General features: G+C 42.4%; 1 protein-coding gene across 5 annotated transcripts in view; it reads right to left on the minus strand.

Moving 5' to 3' along the window:
• Nucleotides 1-20,151, minus strand: part of TPST1 (tyrosylprotein sulfotransferase 1) — a 22,348-nt gene extending 2,197 nt beyond the window's left edge. Inside the window, exons 1-5 of one of the 5 annotated variants that reach the window (XM_041423097.1) lie at nucleotides 19,932-20,151; nucleotides 13,445-14,386; nucleotides 8,488-8,686; nucleotides 1,205-1,255; nucleotides 212-287 (exon numbers count right to left, since the gene is read on the minus strand). In XM_041423097.1, the coding sequence (XP_041279031.1) occupies nucleotides 243-287; nucleotides 1,205-1,255; nucleotides 8,488-8,686; nucleotides 13,445-14,301 (1,152 nt within the window). In that variant the 5' untranslated portion in view covers nucleotides 14,302-14,386; nucleotides 19,932-20,151 and the 3' untranslated portion in view covers nucleotides 212-242. Of the gene's footprint in view, nucleotides 1-211; nucleotides 288-1,204; nucleotides 1,256-8,487; nucleotides 8,687-13,444; nucleotides 14,387-19,674; nucleotides 19,843-19,931 lie in introns of those variants that run through there. The other 4 variants (XM_041423100.1, XM_041423098.1, XM_041423096.1 and 1 more) reach the window with 4 other exon arrangements.
• Nucleotides 20,152-20,577: the final 426 nt, after the last annotated feature.

Genomic DNA, 20,577 nt, shown 5'->3' on the forward strand with positions numbered 1-20,577 from the left:
CACACATGGAGCAGACACTCAGTGACAGGGACAATGCTGGCAGCAACAGGGCTGGGATGGTTCTCCAGAGCTGAGCAAAGCAGGAGCACCGAGTGATCCAAGCAGGCAAACAGCCAGGGAAAAGCCAAGCCCACGTTAGAGATCACACAAAGGCTGCTCAGAAAGATTTGGTGGCCACAGCAGGGTTATTTTCTGAAAACATGAAACACACACTACAGCTATGCCACTTTACTGCTCCACGTTCATTTAATCTTGCCACGAGACCTCCTTTCTACTGTCTTCTTCGGCTGGAACAAAAGAAATCAGTTTTCCTTTTTAATCAAATCATTTTTATTTGAACAAATGGAGAAGTCAAAATGCTTTGTTTGTGGTAGATTTCTGGGTATTTTTAACCTGTCCCATCCCTGGCAGTGTCCAAGGCCAGGTTGGACAGGGCTTGGAGCAGCCTGGGATAGTGGGGGGTGTCCTTGCCCATGGCAGGGGGTGGAAAAAAAAACTATTTTTAAGGTCCCTTCGACCCAAACCATTCTGGGAATTTACAATTCTGTGATACCCACAAGATCCTACAGTTTGAGAGCTTCACAATAAGGGCTTTTCTTTTTGGTTGTTTTTTTTTTTTTTTTTTTTTTTTGTTTTTTTTTTTTTTTTTTTTTTTTTTTTTTTTTTTTTTTTTTTTGCAGGTCCCTTAGGGAGCTGATGACAAAGAACAGCATTTGGGGGGTTCCAAATTGTGAATTTTCAGTAAAACCAGAAGTTCCATAGCACACTTAGCTATTAAATCAACACCACCTCTATCCATGGCTGGGTTTGTTGACTTTGGTAACATCTCTATTTATTTTTAAAATCTTTCAGTACTTATAACTCTGCCCTCTGGACTAGACTTGCTTTAAACCAAAATAAGAAAAGACAAAGCTCCTCTACAAGCAATAAACTTTGCAGTTTGGTCCACAAAAGAGGCTCAATTTTTCTTTCCATTTCACAGCATATTCAGGCAGCTCAGGGTGACAAACACCACTCTTCACTCTGGAGTCACACACGGATTCAGGAGAGGTTTGGGATGCTGAGTTCAAGATTCCACCCCATGGATAATTAGCAAATCTCACCATCAATCAGAAAATCAAGCTCATGAAGAAGTGGTTTACAAAGGCTGTTTGATATCCTTTGCTGCTACACCCACAAAAAGGAAATTAATTCAATACTGTACCTGTGGCACTTCTTTGAGGAAGTCAGGAAGCTGAAATTCACCTTTATAGACCTGCAAAAACAAACAGATATTTATACTGCTCAAGGCCCTCATTCACTATTGTTTGGAATGCTGAAGAGCTTGTTAAGGGAAAGAGAAAAAAAAGAAAATAAGTTTTGTGTTGTTAGCATCCCCTAATGCTAGAACATTAAATGTCCTGGCAACATGTTGTCTTCTCTCTAGAGGATAATTTTTAAAAGCTCTTTTCTTCTGAGAATAAACATTCCAAATGGCAAAAAAAAAATGTATTCTGTTCTTTTTTTTTTTCCAAAACAGAAGCATACTTGAAAAGTTTTACCATCCTGTCTACTGTAGCATAAAGACTGATCATCCCAGTGTCATGGCTGTGCTCCTGTGCAATCATTTCAAAATAAAAATTAAAAAAGGGCACAAACCTATTTGGAAAAATTCCCTGAAGCCAGGAAATGGGAATGGGCTCCTCCAGAGCCTGGCTCTGAGCTGCCCTCCCTGGTTTGCGTCACAGGAAGGAGCTGCAGGAAGCCAGGGGATGTTTATCACAATTTTCTCTGCTCTCCTGTGTGCACATGACCAGAACACAAAGCCATGCCCAGCTTTCAATATTCTGCAGTGGCCTGGGACTGCAGCTGAGCCAGCTCTGAATTTCCTGCCCTGTTTCAGGATTGGTTTCCCATTCCAATCCATCCCTGGGATCCAAACCACCAGGCTTGACTGAGAGCAGGAATTACTGCACACCCACATTGTGGCACTCTGATATTCCATGGTTTAGATAAAATAGGAACAGCTCTCATCTGTATTCAGCCAGGGGCCACTGGCATTCCCATGGGAACATTAAGGAAAGTCACCCTGGGCAGAAATTCAGTGTGTGGCTATTGGAGCCTTGCTCCATTATAAATATTTATAAATCAAGGAGAGGAGTCCTCATTTTATGCTTTTATCCAACTATTAAAATGCAGGTTGTGTCCTGGAGAACAGGAATGGAAGTTACAAAACAACACTGTCACAGCAAAAATGTTACAGAATAACCTCAACAAGGGTCACAAGAAAAAACAGGAATTTGTGTTAGGTGGTGTTCATGTTGGAAGGAACAGACAGGAACCTTCACCTTTTCTGGGAATTCTTAAAACCAATTAATCTTGATGGTGACAGCACTTTGTGACTGATTGAGAATCAGGACCAAACCAAAATCCTCCTCCTTTCTTCTCCTGCAATTCTGACTCAGTCTAATTTTTATATTGCACATCTCAATTTGTCTCTGCTCTAAAATCTTCACCTCTGCAGGAACAGCATTTACCCCTAACAAACACCTAACAGCAGATGGCCAAGATCAGCAATATTACGAAGAATATCACTGGAGAGCAAATGTTTTGAGGGTATTTTATATTATATTCACATGAAAATAGCAGCATTTACACAGCACAATTTGCCAAGGCAAATCCAAGCAGTGGCAGGCCCAAGATTAGGTTGAACACAAATTTTGGTTCAGAACTGAGATTACCTAAGGGCTGGTTTTGTCAGGAGGAGACTGCATAAAAACTGGTTTAAAGTAGTTCCAAAAACATAAATGGTCCCTTTTGATTCAAAACTCAGGGATCAAAACAATCCAGAAATTCTAAAAACAATGACTCCATCTGCAGCCAAAGAAATTAAAGAGGCTTCAGAATCCAAATTATTTTCTGACCAATTTGTAAGTGTAGAACACATCACTCACAGTGACATTAGAGAGACAGAAGCAGGATATTGGAATTATTTCCAGTCTAAGCAAGAATTCAGTAAAATTGAGGAGAAATGGGGTTTACCATTTCTAAGGGAATTATTTTGCAAGTCCAAATGGAATTCCAGAAGAGGGGGATCTGAAGCCTGTGTCAGTTTGTTGTTCAGTGTTGGCAGTATTCAAGCTGTTCTATTAAAAAATCAAAACACATTCTTATAGCCAAACTGAATGGATATTATTCTCAAAAAGGGATCAGAAAATAAGTTTCACATCCAGTTGCCTGAGAAAACCCCTTTAAACACACAGGGAGAACTTCAGAACAGAAGTGTACACTATAATTGTTTTTTATAGAAGATTAAAGCTTTTTTTTTCACCCACTTTCCTGTCTGCTTTGGAAAGAGTCCCATTATATTTGGTCAGTTCCAGTACACAAAAATAATGGGTTTTTTTGTGTAAAAGCCATCCTGCAACCAAGTGTGCTTGGACTTGGTAAACTTTAAAATATCCAAGCTGTAGAGTATAAGATGTTTAAATGTAAAAGGAAAAAAAATTAAAGAACACTGGCAAAACCGGAGCTTAGCCCCCTTCTAGACCCACTCCAGAGCACATGGAGTGCTCATCTTTCAGATTTTCCTGAACTTTTAAGGCAGCTTTAAAGGTTTAAACAATTCTTCACCTCTGCTGGCCCTGCCAAGGAAGGGCCACGTGAGATGTAAATGTTTACCCAGGAGGGACAACACAGAGAGCAGGATCTTCCACAGGCCCAGCAATGGCTGCCAAAAGGCAGCTTCCAACCACACCTCAGTTTGCATTTTGGTTGGTAATAACTCTCTTTATGCATTGTTAATCATGTTTATGCAGAGTTAAGGGGTTTAAGGTGTTGTTTTTGTTGTAAAAATAAGATAGCAGCACCTCTGAAGAGAAACAATGCAGTTGGGAATCCACATGTTGGAAGAAACACCCACTAAAGAGAGTATTAAACCAATTTCGAGGACACTGAGAAAGTCTGTGCTGTTGTAGTCACATAGAAGATTGAATAACCCCCAAATTTTTGTTTTAAATATCAGAGAAAACACCCACAAAGCCAAATGCCTTTATGATCAGGTTAATCAGTGAAAATGGAGATGCAGGGCCCTGAGCAGCTGGGCATCCAAACACCTCTGACAGCACAATTACCCTCATCCCTTAGGATAAATACACTTTTTACCTTTATCAGAGATTGCTCCAGCCCTTAAAACCTCAAAGAGAAACTCCTGAAACCCTGGCTGTCATGGATGTTTTGACTCTGAACAGGAGATGCTTCCTCACAATGTAAACCAGGCATGAGACTGGAGTGAGTAAACTCTGTTTTTATCTCTAGGTGCTGCCATCAGCTGAACATAAAACACCTTTAGCTGAAAATAAACCAGAGCTGGAGAACAGCTTTGGGCTGGCAGTAGAAGAATCACTGTATTTTACAGAATTCACAGAATCACTGGGTTGGATGAGACCTTCAAGGTCATTGAGTCCACCCCAACACCTCAACTAAACCGTGGCACCCAGTGCCACATCCAGGCTTTGTTAAACACACCCAGGGATGGGGACTGCACCACCTCCCCAGGCAGACCATTCCAGTACTTCCTCACCCTTTCTGTAAAAGCTTTTTCCTAAAATCCAACCTATTTGAACTGTATTTGAACAGTGCTGGTGAAAGCCACGGCGCCTTCTCTGGAATTCTGTAACTTCCACCTCTGGATCTCTCCAGGTCAGGGAGCACAACTCCATGAAGAAGTTAAAAGAACTTGCTGGAGTGTGTACTCCAAGCATACAAATTTATTTAGTGGGAAGGACGTGCCAATGAAAAGCTGATGTAATTCATGACAGATGGGAGAGGAAACCACTGTGCCAACCATAACACAACAAAGCAGCTTCTCCTGGGGGGGAGGCAGACTCTGCAGCTGGGAGCTGCTCTCTCCTCTTCTGCTGGGTTCTGGCAAACTGAAATTCACTTTTACAGCATCTCACAGTACTGATAAGGACATATCACACACTGTTCTAATGAGGAGTGAAGCACTTTTGTATTTCACCCCATAGACACTGGGATTCCAGCTCACACACAGCTTAATTATTTGCATTTTCTGCATAATTTCCAGATGAAAACTTCATTTACTTCAGGATGTTGATTTCCTTTATGTTCCGGATGTAGAACTTGTTAAAACTCTAGAGGGGAACAGTAAGTAATTATGTATCTATAAGGAAGGAACCCTTGCAGTGATAAATTAACAGATCAGCAACAGAATTATAAGAAAACCACAACACATTGGAAGGCAAAATCACCTCCTCGGAGAGGTCACAGAGAACAGCACAAGCCTGGCCAGAGCTTGCTCTCTCTGCTCTGCATTCCTTAACTGAGACAAGAGAAACTGTCAGAAAAGGTAATATGGTCAGGCTTAACAGAAAACAGATCAACAAAAAGTTAATGGCTTTGTTAGTGAACACATCAGAAAAATCTGTTGAACCCGTGGCTGGCCCAGTGCAGCTCCTGCCACAGATGTTTTATTTCCTAGCACAGCTCTGGGAGAGCAACACAAGAAGAGATGAAGCTCCCTTCATGCTCTGCTCATTCCTCAAACAAAAGCAGAGATGTCAAAGCACCATCCCAGGTTGCTTCTTTTTATTTTTGTGCTGTGCTGCAGGAGCACAGAAACCAAACCTCAGCATTTTGGTGTCCTCCACAGGTAAGAGGCAAGTGAAAAATCCAAATTTAGCAGAGAGCATTGCTTCCCTTGCATTACCAACAAGGAGATAGCATTTCTAATTTAAGCACTGTCCTTTAGCTGGAGAAAAATCATCATTTTCTCTCCAGACTGAATAAGAAAAAAATTATATTTAAGCTGTACATACGGAAGTCACCAGCAGGGGACAGAAAAGGAGAAAAGAGGAAAAAAGAACAGCACTTGAGTGTTCAGAAAGCTTAGGAAAACTAATATTTTGCACCACACCAGCCATCTCTTTCCATTCTTCTCCAGTACCAGCCCTTGGTTTAGGAATTTTTACACTGCTGGTTCTCACTTCCATGATTAAGAGCAGCAGCTTTAAATTGTTGAGCATTATTTTCACTGTTAAGTGCAATTTGTGGTCTTTTCCAAGAAGGGACAGATTTTGCTCAGCTTTAAAAGTCTAAACTTTATCTGTTTTCAATGAATACAGTTCAAGTTCTGTGTTCATTTTAAAGTCTTGGAGACCACAAATATAAATATAAATATAAGAGAGCTGCTTCCAAACACAAAATGAGCCAATAAATGGCCACAAACAAGATCCAGATATTCTTACAATGCACTGAAAAGCAATTCTGGAAAGATTTTCTTTGGCCAGCTTCATCCATATTCAAGATACCCAGTACAAAACTCTGTGAAAGGTTATCCCAGGTGAAGAAATTTAAAGAAAGCAAGAGCAAAGGAAGTGCTCCAGTGATTTACAAATTCAGCAGCTCAGAGTACACAGGAACACAATTAACTTGCTAAGTGCCAGCTCCAAAAGGCTGGAAAACCCCGTATTTATTTATTTTATCCATTTAAAGAAATGCTTTTTTTTTTCCTCAAGGCTGCAGCAGCAAGGAATAAATTAGCACAGGTTCCTGGAGGAGAAAGGAAACCCCCCAAGAAATGTCCCTGATGGGCCAAACTCACACACCAGAGTCTGAAACAATCTGAAATATTTATGTTGCTCTATTTTTAAAGAAATATTCTAAGTTTTGAAGATGAACCATCTTGAACTCTCTTGCTTTCAGCATTCATCAGAATACCTCCCTCATTTTATCTGTACAAACCACACATGCAAATGGAATTTTGGCAAAGAACAAGTGACTAGAAAAATATATACTGGGAACTATAATAAACAGCAAAATTAAAATGCTGTCTGGGGCTGTAAGTAAAGCTATTAAAATAAAATAGCAGCCAAAATATTAATGAGTGTTCCATATGTCGGCAATATTTAGAACAGCTTCAGTTTTTAACAGCTGCTCTTAGCATCAGTAAACAAACAAATTATCCTTCAAAGCAAATTTGGAAAAAGCCTCAGTAAACCCTCAGCCTTTGAAATTAGGTTTTCATTTCTTTACAGTTGCTCCTGCCTGAATTCCTCTCTTGCATTTTGAAATCAAATCCATTTCAAGAAGAGACAGAAATCCAGACAAGTTTTACAGCTTGGCCTGAGCTTGCCCCTCACAGGTGGAGGCCTCAGAAAGGTCAGCAGGCTGTAAAAACTTCTGTCAATTTTATCAGTGAGACACAACCAATAAAATTTGCAATTTCTAGTACCTAACACTTATTTTAACTGCAGACAACTTATTTTGTTTGTGAGCCTTTTAAAACAGGGAACTTTTAAATTGTAATCAAAAAGGCTGGGCTACTTTTTCCATGCTGAGCTATCAGCTATTAATTAAAAAAAATCAACCTGCCAGCCTTTAATACATTGATTATTGATTAATGATATTTTTTCTAAAAAGAAATAATGCAAGAGTGTTTAGGGACTTCACAAACCCCAGTTCCTTTTTCCTTCCCATCAGTATTCCAAGCAGTTTATTCAGGATCAGAAGGCTGGTGGAAGACAGTGCTTTGAAATTGCTTAATTCAATTTTTTTCCCTGATTACTCTGCTGCAGCAGAAAAAGTCACCTTCTTTTAATAAACTAAGTCCAAAAAGAACAGAAGCAGAGTTATTAATTCTATTTCCAACAATGGTAATGAGTTTTTCAACGGATACCTCCAGGGATAAACAGCTCTAATAGCCCAACTACTCAGATTCCAACAACATTAAATTCAGACTCAAATCCTTAAGTTTAGGTTAATCAGCACCAGACCTTGCTCCATCTTTGGGCTGTTCTACAAAGAATTGGAAAATCAGACATTTTGATCATTGTGGGCTGTTTTCTATGGGTCATTTTTCAAACCCTTCTGAGTATTTGGGGTGTAATTTTGTGACAGAGCTTCTGCCAAGCCTCATCTATAAAAAGCTGAGCTCATTCATCAAGTTTGAAATCCAGACAAGAAAGCTTTTCACACTGTTAATTATGACTCAGTCTAATTTTTATATTACACATCTTGATTTGTGCCTGCTCTAAAAACTTCACCTTTGCAGGAACAGCATTTACCCCAGTAAACATCTAACAGCAGATGGCCAAGATCAGCAATACTAAGAAGAATAATGCCACTGGAAAGCAAATGTTTTGAGGGTATTTTATATTATATTCACATGAACATACCAGCATTTACACAGCCCAGTTTGCCAAGGCAAATCCAAGCAGTGCCAGGCCCAAGATTAGGTTGAACACAGATTTTGGTTCAGAACTGACATTACCAGTTCCCCAACTCTCTGGGCAGCTCTCAGGAGGTTCAGCTCCACACAAGGAGCACAACTCAAAAGCCCAAAGAATCCCTTCATCTTCCCCCAAATAAAACACACTGAAGCAGCAAAAAGTGTCAGAAACAGACTTCAAATGCTCAGACAAACACAAGGCTGCTGCTCTTGAGCTCAAATCCATTTAGTCAGTAATTAAACCCAAAAAGCCTTACCCTCCTGGTGTTTTCCACCACTTTCTGATCTGGCTTCCCATAGTTGGGGGGGTTGGCATAGGGGTCATAGCCCAGCTTGGCCAGCATGGGGGCAATCACTGGCATGTCCTGCAGGACATCAGCTGGGATCTTCCCTACCCACTTGGACAGGGCTTCCACATTCACTGGCTTGATCACTTGGTCAGTGGATCTTTCAACCCTGGGGAAGGAGAAAAAAAAATTATATTTTCCATTATTAATTAATTACTTTTAATTTTCCATTATTCTATTTCCAACCAATTATTCTTCAATAGCATTAAGACCATTAGCTTGTTTTGTTTGGGTTTTTTGGTTTTTCCTCCCATTTTTCTTCTTTCCCTCTCAAAATTTCATGTTCTCTACAGAGCTGATAGGAAGTGAAGTTTTAATGAGAATAATTTGCACAATATTTGCAGATGCTGTCAGGTTTAGGCTCTCACACTGTGCTGAAATAAATTCTTTATTCCATAAAAGCAGCAGAGAAAGCCCAGGAACTGTTAAGTGAAAAGTAAACCCACATCTACATATAAATCTGTTTTCCCACTGGTACATTCCCACATTTGCTGTTTAATTGTCTAGGATGTATTAAAAATTGTATTCTAAACTCCAATCCATGTGTTCTTTCTTCTCACAACTATTCTGTGGTTCATTTTTTAAAAACTTGTTTAATAAAAAAGAGACCTGAGATGACAGAAAGCCACAAACTACAGAAATATTTTCCATAACCATTCCTTTGATTGTTTGGTCTTTACACAGATCTTAATGGCAAGTGCACAATTAATGTCATGTTTAGAAAATCATTGATTTCTTTTGTTCATTTCAGCAACAGTCTTAATGTAATTTTCGTTTTTGCTCTACTTTTGTGGTGTGTTTTTATTTTTCCAGGGAAGAAAACTGGCACTGCTTCGTTTTGTCTTTATGACTGTAAGACACACCATTTCTTTACTGTGCTTATTCCTGGAACAGAACTCAGGCTGAATAATTGAAAACTCCCTGAGTTTTTACTCTAAATAATTTAAAACTTGTTTTTCCTGACCTCAGAAAGAGTCTGGATGTTGTTGGATATATAAAAGGAATATTTCTGTCTGCCTCACAGCTGATGCTGAGCACACACCAGTCACCAGAGTTCACCTTGTTCCTCTTTTCCACTCCTCAGCACAGCTAAAATCCTCCCAGGCCAGAGGAAGGAAATCACTCATCCAATGCTGAAGGTCAGTAAGGTGAAATAATTTAAATACAATCAACAAGGAACAAACCAGACAGGGAAATGCTCATAAGGAAACTGCCTTGGCAAGCAGGGCCTTCAGATTGGTGTTTTATGGAAGCTGAAAAGGAGCTGACAAACAAAAAAACCTCTAAAAAACACCCAGAAATTTCAGCTTTATCTTCTTCAACCATGAGCAGAGACTCAAACCAAAGGCAGGATCTCAGAAGGGGATTTTGGGACCAGGAGTTGTGACTAAATTTCAACATTCTCAGGGCTGTTGGACTGAGCTCTTGAGTCTGGATGGAAAATTAAAAAGTTTAGGCAATGTTTTTTGTGATCTTTCTAATTAGAAGATGAGCATCTGACTCCATCTTAGCAAGAAAAGAGCTGCTAAAAATTGAAATTCAGAAATTCAGAGCACCACAACAGGAGCCCAGAGGTGGATTGGGACACTCAGGAAAAAATTATCACAAGGTATTTGAAAAAAGTAATATTTATGGTCCTTAGAGCAAGCCAAGCCTAAAACCTCCTCACCAAAACTGCAAATTGATTTGAATATTTAAAATCAGGGTGATACTGGGAGAACCAGGAAATGAGCCTGGCTAAGAACTTGCTGGACCCCCCAAAAATGGGTGTTACACATCAATTTGAGCCTAAATTTGTCACTGATGGATTCCCCACCCTGATGTCAAATTTTAAATGTGTGTTTTGTCCCTCTGTCATTTTAATCTTTACTAACAATGCCCTCAGCATGAAACATTTCTAGTGATTGATAACAGGGACTACATTTAGCTGCTCCCAAGGACTGATAAAAAATCCACTTTGCTCCACATTTGGTCTGGTTAAATGTGCTTTCAGTTAAGGTGGGAAGGAAAATAAAACAATTTGTGGGAAAGATTCCTCAGATAAAGAAATTATGAGGAACATGAAAGAAGACAGACTGGGGGCAGGAAGAAAGAAAAATGTAAAAATTCAAACAGAAAAGCAAGGGAACACCAATTCTTGGGAAAAGTGATTATATGGCAGTGATTCCAGCTCTAGAAAGAGTTTCAGCTTTGGGAAGCACACAGGACTAACCCCAAATAATTCTGCATCTGTACCAGAATCAAACGAGAGCTATGTACTAAATATAGCAAATTCTGAAGTAATTCAGCCTAGACAGCTATTTCCATAAAATACCTAATAAAAATTGCTCTAGAGGGGTTGACATTTCTTTACATCAGTGGTCAGCACAGCTGCTTTCACTTAGGCAAATGCCAGAGCTCAATTAACAATCCTGGTTAGAGCATGGAGTCCATAATGAATTCCTTCAACAGCCACGTTGGCAGGGACTTCAAACCACAGAAAATTCCCACTCCTACAAATCCTGCACTGCACATCCCTACAGCCCTTGCAGTGTTCCTGGATAAAAATCAAAATAAGGGGTGAGAAATAAATTCTGAATATTTATTAGCAGGTAATAGCGTGGTTATAAGGATAGTTTAGTGACACTGTGATCTCGTTGTCAAAATGTTTTTAAATATCTCAAGATGACAAAAAACTTGTCAGATTTCTTTTCAAAAAATAATTGCAACAATTGAAACATCTCCAGGCATCCTAGGCTGGACCTGAGGCAGCAGCATGAATCTGAAGTGGATGCTGAGCCTGTCTCTAAGACCTGGAGGTCCTTCAGTGAGTGTGAGATGATTAAAGCAGGGGGCTCTGCTTGTTTCCAGAAGTTTTTACACAATATCCCAGCAGGTTTTCACTGGAACAAGGGCATCAAACTGGGAAATCTCAACCTCTCCCTGCACAATTTCAACTGGAATCCCAAACACACAACACAGGCATTTAAGGTTTTGATATTCACTGGGTTTTCTGCAGCCCCTGAAAGCCTGTCACTGAAATCATTATCAAATCCTGCAACTGAAAACCAAATTTCACCACCTACTGCAAGGGCATTGGATTAGATAAAGCCACCCCAGACATAACACCCATTTCTCAGCCTTTCTCCAGCACTGCCAGAGCCTCCTGAAATCAGAAACTGCTTCCCCACATCATCTCCTGAGAGATAATAAAGGCATGAAGAACCCCGGGACCAGACTGAATTGAGGGTCACAAGAATATGTCCACACTCTTTTGTCTTAAATATGAAGGTTTTACTACAAAAATAAACACATTTGACTGTTCAAGCCATTTTCTTAATCTTTAGAAACAAATATTCTCAACTCCTCACACCCCATTCCAGCAGATTTAATAAGAAATATTAGTAATAATTCAGTAAGGTCATTGAGTTTGACAGTATAAAGGTCCATCAAGTTTTAAAAACACCAATCTGGAAGCTGTAAGGCAGTAATATTTTACTAGAAATGGGATTATACAGTTATTTTTTACAAGACACTTAAAGCTTGGTAATCATAAAAAAAAAAAAAAAGTTACCTCCACTCAGGTGCTGCTGAAGCAGCAACAAACCCCAGGAATTAGGGAGAAGTTCCCATGTGGATCAGGTTCCAGGGAGGCATCACAGTGCCCTGCTTCAGGTTAACATTTCCACATTTTCAATCTGCTACTGAACAACACTGCCAAAAAAAAGGGATGAGATCCCTTCCTGATAACCTGGGAACAGTGGAGGCTGTTCCTTCAGTGGGAACGGTGATGTGAAACCTCCACAGTGCAAATATCCAATTGTTACCTGAGTTTAAAGCTCTCTTTGTAATCACTGATAATAATTTGATATTTGTTTTAAATCAAATACCCTTGGAATATATTAGAAAATCCACAGCTGTCTTCCTAGGCATTAAATGAAGGAAATCTCCCCGTTTTTATTTCTCAAAACCAGAGTTTAAATAAATGGAATTACTCTGTATCAGTCTGTGTGTGCTTGCTGTGCAAGGTGCCTCTCACTCAGAAGCACTTGGCCAGCGCTGAATATTCCAAATCCAGGAGCTGAATAATTTAACTGGGCAGGCTTTGCTGCTGGAATAGGGCTTCTTATTCAGGATTTTAAAAGTTAATCTGGAGGATTCAAAAAGAGGAGGAGTGTCAAAAATTGACATTTTTCACTCTCAATGTAAAGATGAAACAGCTTCTGTATTTCAGTTGTTCAGCTGTGAACAGTGGCAAAGAAACCAGAGTAGTTTAACCAGAGAATAAATCAGATTATCTTTTAACAACACCCATCTAGTTTTCCCAAGCAGAGCTGAATTTTGGATTCTGAAAGCAGCTGAATCAGGTGCACAGATGGCCCAACAGAATAGTGAAAGATCTGCTTACAACAAGGTTACTTTTCATCAAAATGCTTGTCATTTTGGGAGCACATGCCAGGAGAAAAGCTGCCAGCTCTGCTTTCTATTCTCTTGGAGCAGTTTCTCCAGTTTCCTGGAAGAGGATGATCTTGGCAACTCAGCTCCAAGGCCATTCTTGCACTGACAGCAATATTGTTGCTGAAATCAAATGGGTGATGTGGCTAGGACGGGTGACACCAGTCTAGATAAAACAGCTCAGGTTTATTTAGGGGCACAGAGAAAAGCAAAGCTGCTATCAGATATGCAAATTCAATTTGGCCTTGACTGTTAAGTTTGTTCACATTACACACATAACCAACCTGAGATTGCAAACTTAGCACTGACTTATTTTCAAGATACACTATAAATCAGCTGCCCAAGGGAGAAATTTAAATCCAGCTGTGATTTTTATATACAAAATGCACTACTTTGTAACAGCACAAGATGAAGGACGAAGGCTCATACTCACTTGGAAAGAGAAACCCCCCCTGCTTTTCCAATCATCTCCTCATGGTGCAGCACTGCCTGGTTCCAGGGGATGTGCAGGAACTTGAGGAGAGTCCTCATCCACCTCTCAGGGTGCAGCACCAGCTGTTCATAGTGCACCAGCATGCACCTCTGGAAGCCCACCTCCATGCACTGGTTGTACATGGTCTCTATGGCCCGGTTCCACTTGGTCAGGCAGTCCCTGTAGCTGTTCAGGTCAAAGCCAGCTATTGTGACCTTCCTGGAGATCATGGAGTGCACAGAGGCACGGCCATCCCGCACCATCAGCAGGAATTTGGCGTTGGGGAAAATCCTGGCCAGGTAAGTTAAGGATTTCAAAGCGAAGGGATCCTTGTTGCACAAATAGCGAGCGGGCTCGCCGTGCTTGACGATGATCTCCAGCAGGAACGCCCGCATGGCTGAATCCAGCACCTCATCCGTGACCCCGGCCTCGTCCAGGCGGATTTTCTCCTTGCTGGACCTGGCCCACATCTGCTTGACGGCCAGGATCCTGGGGATCACCCTGGTCTCCTCCCCGCAGCGGACGTCGGGGTGCGCGTCCAGCATGGCGCGCATCAGCGTGGTGCCGCTGCGGGGCACGCCGCCGATGAAGATCAGGGGCATGTCCTTGCTGTAGGGCAGGCTCCCGTTGGCACTGCCAGGGCCGGTGCCAGCGGGGGCCGTGCCCAGCGCGGCCCCGGCGCCGTCCCCCCGCGGGGGCTGCCCGCGCTGCTCCATGCGGTGGTGGCACTCCATGGCGTGCCGGCCCAGGTAGAACACGGTCACCGAGCTGATCGCCAGGCACGCCAGCAGCAGGTTCTGCTTCAGCTTCCCCACCATCTTGGGAAGGATCAAAACACCTCCTACTCCAAATTATCCTCTAGTTCACGTGCCATGGGGATCCCAATCCCAAATAAATTAAGGTCTGGCAAGCGGAGAAAAAAATAAAAAAAAAAAAAATTAGAATTTTTTTTACAATATTTTTTATAATACTTTTACTTTACAATTAGAAATCCTGGCAAGCAGAGAAAAAATAAAAAAAAAATAATAGAATTTTTTTTACAATATTTTTTATAATACTTTTACTTTACAATTAGAAATTTTTTTACAAAATTAGAAATTTTTTTACAATACTTCACAATTTTTTTACAATGCTTTTCCTAGAGGTAAGACAACAAATTTCTCTTGGAATTACTCAAGGAATTACTTTTCCAAGAGATGAGACAAGATTAAGTCTGAAACCCCAAAATACCCAAAATACAAGCAAGGTTTCTCATTTCTTTTTCAGAAAGAAATTTCTGAATTTCAGAAGTTTCTGATTTCTTCTTCTCATTTATTTTTCAGTTCAGCTTCATAAAACTGCATTATTCAAAAGCAATTTTCATTTCTACAGATGAGAAGAAAAGAATTAGATGATTTCTAGACATGCATAAGAGTCTGAACAAAACTTTTAGATAGAAAATAGTTTCAAAATCTGTCTGTTGAATTCCATTTCCAAGAAGGACTAAGAACATGCCATGTTTTATAGGGAATATCAGAGATGATATCAAACACTGGCTTAGACAAATCTTTATTCTGCTGCTGGATGACTCCACCTGTATTTTTATTTTTCCCATTTCTAACAGTTAATGTAGAGACAATCATTTACCTGTGTTCTGCAGTTCACCTGCTTTGGGTTTTCAGATCAGGTGGGCTGAAAACTGACTCTTCTTCCCAAAATTCCAATGAAATTAGTACTCTACTGGAATTTTAAGGCTGTTCAGGGCTGAAATAGTTCACTGAGCACTCAGAATCACAGATGCTTTTAATTGGGAGGAGCTCCAAGCACGGAGGTAGTGCCAACATTTTAAATGACTGGCTTCCTGCAGGCTTTTCCATCTCTGTCAGCACGGCAGGACACATCCCTGAGCGCACAGATCCTTCTGCCTGCTCCCTGCTCCTCTCCAAAGCATTATCCACTTCACCTTTTCCTCCTAAAATCCAGCTGTTAGCTCAGAAATGGCTGTTTGAGGAGGCTGTCCAGCCCTGGGCCTGTTTTATGGGAAGGTGCAGGCAGAGGACAGAATTCCCACTCAACAGTGGGGAAAAGCAGGGAATTCCTGCTGGGTTTTTCTCTGCCAGGGCATCCAACAGAGGGTTTTGCCCTTCCCATTAACAAAGCTTATTCTAATCAACAGCTGTCACAATACTCCACTCAAAGTTCAGCTTTTAGTCTCTGTTACCAAAATTAAACTCATATATAGCTCAAAGATTAATTCCTTTCTTTTCCTGTGAAGTGGCCAACACTCTCTGGCCAGAACACCACTCACAGGAACAATTCATCCTCTGTGACAAGTTTCATTCTACTGACATACTTCTCTTTGCTTTAACTGGACCTTAAATATCTGAACATTTAAAAAAAACACCCTCGAATTCCCAGAAATTTAAGTGGAGGTCATCTGAACAGTGCTCAAAAACCAAGGAAAATAAATCATGCAGTTCATATTTCCATAGCACCAAAAATAAGAGTTTCTCTTCTGAAAGATGAGCACGTAGACCTAACTTGATATTAGGAAAGGGGAAATTGTTCTGCTTAAAACTAACAAATAATACAGAATCTTTTTAAATTCTTTAGATGCAGCACCCACTGGAGAGAAGAGTTAACACAGAAGAAACAGCATTTTAGCACAGAGCACACAAGCCCTACAAATATTTACACTTCCTCCAATCCCTACCATTACTCAGTTTGAGTAAATGCCACAAAACTCATTTCCTCAGGAAGGAAAAAAAATCCTCCACAGAAACCTTCACCTTCCAAACTAAAACCTACTCCTTGAAGATACACCAACATTCCCCAAATGCAGAAGTTAGGTAGGTGATCACTGGAGAAAAGCATATCAAGGTCGAATTTAAGATTTATATTAGAATATCAGTTCAACCAAAATAAAATAAACCCAGCTTTAACAACAAAGCTGAAGAACTCTCAGTATTGGAGGAAAGCTGGTGATTGAAGGCTGACATCTTTAATTTAATTTTTAAGCAAGTGATGATTCCCTCTGGGCACAATTCCAGCTGTGAATTCCATTAGTGCTGCAGACTGTGAGGAGGTTTCCTAAATTTCTGTGAGTATTGACTCACCTACACCACCAAAATCCCAGCCATGTGGCAAAACCCCCACATCAATCACCCACAAACACTTTCATTCGATGCACTTCAAACTCTGGGAAGTTCAAAGTTGCCAAAGGCTGCAAGACCATAAAGAATCAGGGTTTAAGTGTCCTACAACCCTCTGCCCCGGTTTTTTAGCTGGAAGCAACACCTGGAGCATGCACTGCCATAAAGACCAGGGCTCTGTGTGTCAGCAAAGCCAGAGAGGAGCAGTCAGGAGCAGCTCCTCTCAAAAAAAATCATTTATTCTCCAAGCCAGCAAACTCCCCTCTGTGCCTGAAGTTGCAAGGAAAGCTCTTTGGGATAAGGATGACATATGAAAGTTGCTGCCCTTCTGCAAACAAACCCCACCTTCCCTCCTCCCCATGAGTAAGTGCTCTGGAGCACATCTGTCAGCCTGAAGGGTTATAAAAGTTATTATTGCTCTGCTGTTAACAGGAATTAAATTGACAGCGTTTCAAAATCACAGCAGGGCAATCAGCAAGCCCTCTGAGCTTTGAAATGTTGTGGGGTTTTTATCTGAGAAGGGCAAAGTGCCACTCACCTTACAAGCACAGACAGATTTTATTTTAAAAAAAAAATCCCAACACAAACCCCACAATCACCCAAACAAACACAGCCTCTACACAAAACAGGAGCTGAGGAAGTTGTAGAAGACTACAACGGCAGAGAGGCCTTTGGCAGCAAGTTTCAAGTGCCAGGACAAAAAAGAATTCCCAGAAAAAAAGAATGAGGATCTACAAGTTTCATCGCAAGACAGTGCAGCCAAGCAGAATTGTGTCTGTAAGTGAATTTTCTGCCCAGAAAAGTCAGGCCTATGAGTCAGCCTCAGATGATGTTAGCACAGCAGAACTCACTGCACTGCTTTGTTTCCTTCTCCTGCACACAATTCATCCTCCTGCCCTCCCCTCCACGCAGCAGGTCAAGACCTTTTTCCTCAAGTTCATCCAAAAAATGTTGAAAATCTTTAGCTTAGTCAAGAAGCAAGTCATCCATTTGTATTTCATGCTAGTTTGGGGTTTGTTGGTGTTTCAAACATTCCCTGCAGAGGAATAAAAGCTGCTCCATTCCCAAGCTGTAAGGAGGAATCCTCTGGAGCTCCAGAGCTCAGCCTTTTTGTGGAGGCTGGACAGGGAGCACCTCCCTTCTCCTGCTCAAGCAGAGCTTTTCCAGGGCTAAACTGAGAGGGCAGTGGCATCATCCATCCCGAAATAAAACACAACCCCAGATATATATATAGCACTTCTCAGTGATTAACTTGTCCTCTGCTTCCATGGCCTGAACTCCTGGCTCCAGATTCTGACCATCAGATCTCCTTCTAGGAAAAGCACAGCTTAGATTTTATGGGATTGTTTTTTTTTAATGGGATTTGGTCCTGATTTGGTTCCTGATTTGTTCCAAGTGCAGTGAGCAACCTCCCCTTACAGCTCCCACTGCAGGAACTACAGAAATGTTTTCACACATTTTATTCCCTTGAACTTGGGCTTTTCTGATGGGTTGGCTGAAATGTAAAGCTCTGAAAAATGTAAAGGGCCAGAGTTTGAGCTCAACTCTTCTGGAGAACTCTGCTGGGAGGAAAGGTCACACTCAGCTCTGTGCCAGCAGGGCATGAGGCTCCACAGGCATCCTCACAACAAAAAGCCAACAAAAAAAGGAGCTTTTTGTGCCAGAAAGTGGGAGCAAGAGAGAAGTAGGGGAAGAGCTCACAGCACTGGAAAGTTGTCTTTCCCCTCATGCCTTCCTACCATGCTCCTAGGATTCCTTTTCCTCTTCAGGAGAGCTGCTCAGCCCCTGATTCTCTGGGGCTATGCCAACACCCCCTCCCCTCCCGAGGCTTTACGGAGCAGGCCCCAAAATACACCCTGCAGAAAGAGAAGATTCTGATGCACAGCCTGACTACTACACACAAAACTATAAAGGAAATTGCATTTTACAGTGGCTAAATTGAATGGAAAAATATCCCAAAGTGCTGTTATCCATCATCACTCTATTGGAGAAGGAGAAATGAAAATGCTGTTAGGACTTAAAAAAGTAAATGTTAACTCTATCAGTTTCTTCCCTGCCTCTTCCTGCATCTTTCACTTTTTCTCTCTTAAAATAAATATTGGAAAGGCAGTAGATACTGGGAATTCTCAAGAATCACCCTCAAAACAATGCACATTTAGAAAGTGAAGAGTTATTTCTTAGAGGAACATCTACCCTAAGCTCTTTCAGCATCCCTAAATGAAAGTTTCCATGTCACAGAATACAACACACAACTATGTAATAATTTCACTATTTCTATAACAACCACATTATACAGAGTAAAAACTCCATATGCTCATACTTATGAATTTCAGTTTTGTTACCCAAGCACTCAAAATTCAACACTTTTAGGCTTTTCAACATTTAAGGTCTCTAAAATGATTTTTAAAATCACATAATTAAGAAGTTCTCCTTCAAATGGAAGGAAACATCTTTATCTATTCTGCTCTGCTTACATATATACTTAATATATACAGCAAATTATCAGGATTTGCACAGAAAATGGTCAAAAAAGAGTTACCAATGTACTCCTGGTTATGGAAAAACCAACAGTATTTGTTAATTTCTACAGTTCTGCTGAAGAACAATTCAACAGAAGGAATTTTACTGGCGACACAGAGAGGCTTCGAGCTCTCTACAGTTACACATAAAAAAGAAAAAAGGGGAAAAGAGAGGAAAAATGTGACACTGAGAGCAGATGAGCTCCTGCTCTGTGATTTCTCTGTGCGCTCCTCAGAGGGATTTCAGCGCTCCGTCCTACACCGCGGTACTGCGGAGAATCAAACTCCTCCGTAACAGCAAAACCACCCAGATCCACAAAAATTCGCACGGCACAGTCACAAAAACAAATGGAAATCCCAACGGGGGCAGCGAACCCACTTCCAGCTAAGCGACAGATTCAATCTCCTGCTGTAAAACTATCAAACTGCGAACTATCAAACTGATGGGGCTTGAAACAAGCCGGGGAAGGGAAGGGAAGGGAAGGGAAGGGAAGGGAAGGGAAGGGAAGGGGTGCTAGAGCCCAGCCAAGCCGTTCCATACCTGCCCGCAGGCACAAACCCAGCGCTGCAGCAGCGGCCCCGCTGCCCCCCCGCTGGCACTCCGGGCCCTCCCGGCACCGAACAAAGGCGCCGGGAGCCCCAGCCGCGACTTGTCCCGCCCGCAGGGAAACTTTGGGAACGATCCGGCCGGGCTGGGCCGCGGGGAGCAGCGCGCCCGGCCCTCGGCGCATCGCCCGGGGACCGAGCCGCTCCTGCCGCCGCCTCAGGCCNGCTCGCCTCAGGTGCGCGGCCCCTCACCTGCGCTGCTGCTGCTGCCGCCGCCCCCGCGCCCGGCTGGAGCCGCGCAGCAGCGGCACGACCGCCCCTCCGCCGCCGCGGCTCCGCTCGGGCACCATCGCAGTGGGCAGGGAGCGGGATCGGGAGCGGCTCCGGGATGAGGAACGGGAGCGGCTCCGGGAGCGGCCGCGCCGCCACCGCCTCCCCTCAGCCGCGCGGCTGCGGCTGCCATGGAAATCACAACCACGCCCTGATTGGTCGCGGGCCTCGATGTGTCGCGGGCCGTTATTGGGTCGCCGCCGATGATTGACAGCGAGAGGAGGCGTGGCCGCGGTGCGGACCCCGCCCCTCCGCACATCTGGCGTGCACAGCTGGCCGCGGGCGGGGCGCGCGCGCGCGCACATCTGGGCGGCGGCGCCGCGCGAGCGTCTGGAGCGGGGACCCCACGAGCGGCAGCGTCTGGCCAGATGTGCCAGGCAGATGTTGGCGGCCGGGAGCCCGGCCCAGCTCACACGCTCCCTTTACTCACCGAAAATTATTCTTGAATTACGAACACAGACAAAACTCTGCCCGAATTCTGCCCCCGGGCTTGGCTTTAGAGGCGCGACCTCCCAAACCAGCCCAGCTGATGTGGGCGAGCGCTGAAGAGCAGCGCTGCAGCTGCCCC

Source organism: Onychostruthus taczanowskii, unplaced genomic scaffold (assembly GCF_017590055.1).
Source record: "Onychostruthus taczanowskii isolate IOZ18803 unplaced genomic scaffold, ASM1759005v1 scaffold75, whole genome shotgun sequence".
NCBI classification, from domain to species: Eukaryota; Metazoa; Chordata; class Aves; order Passeriformes; family Passeridae; genus Onychostruthus; species Onychostruthus taczanowskii.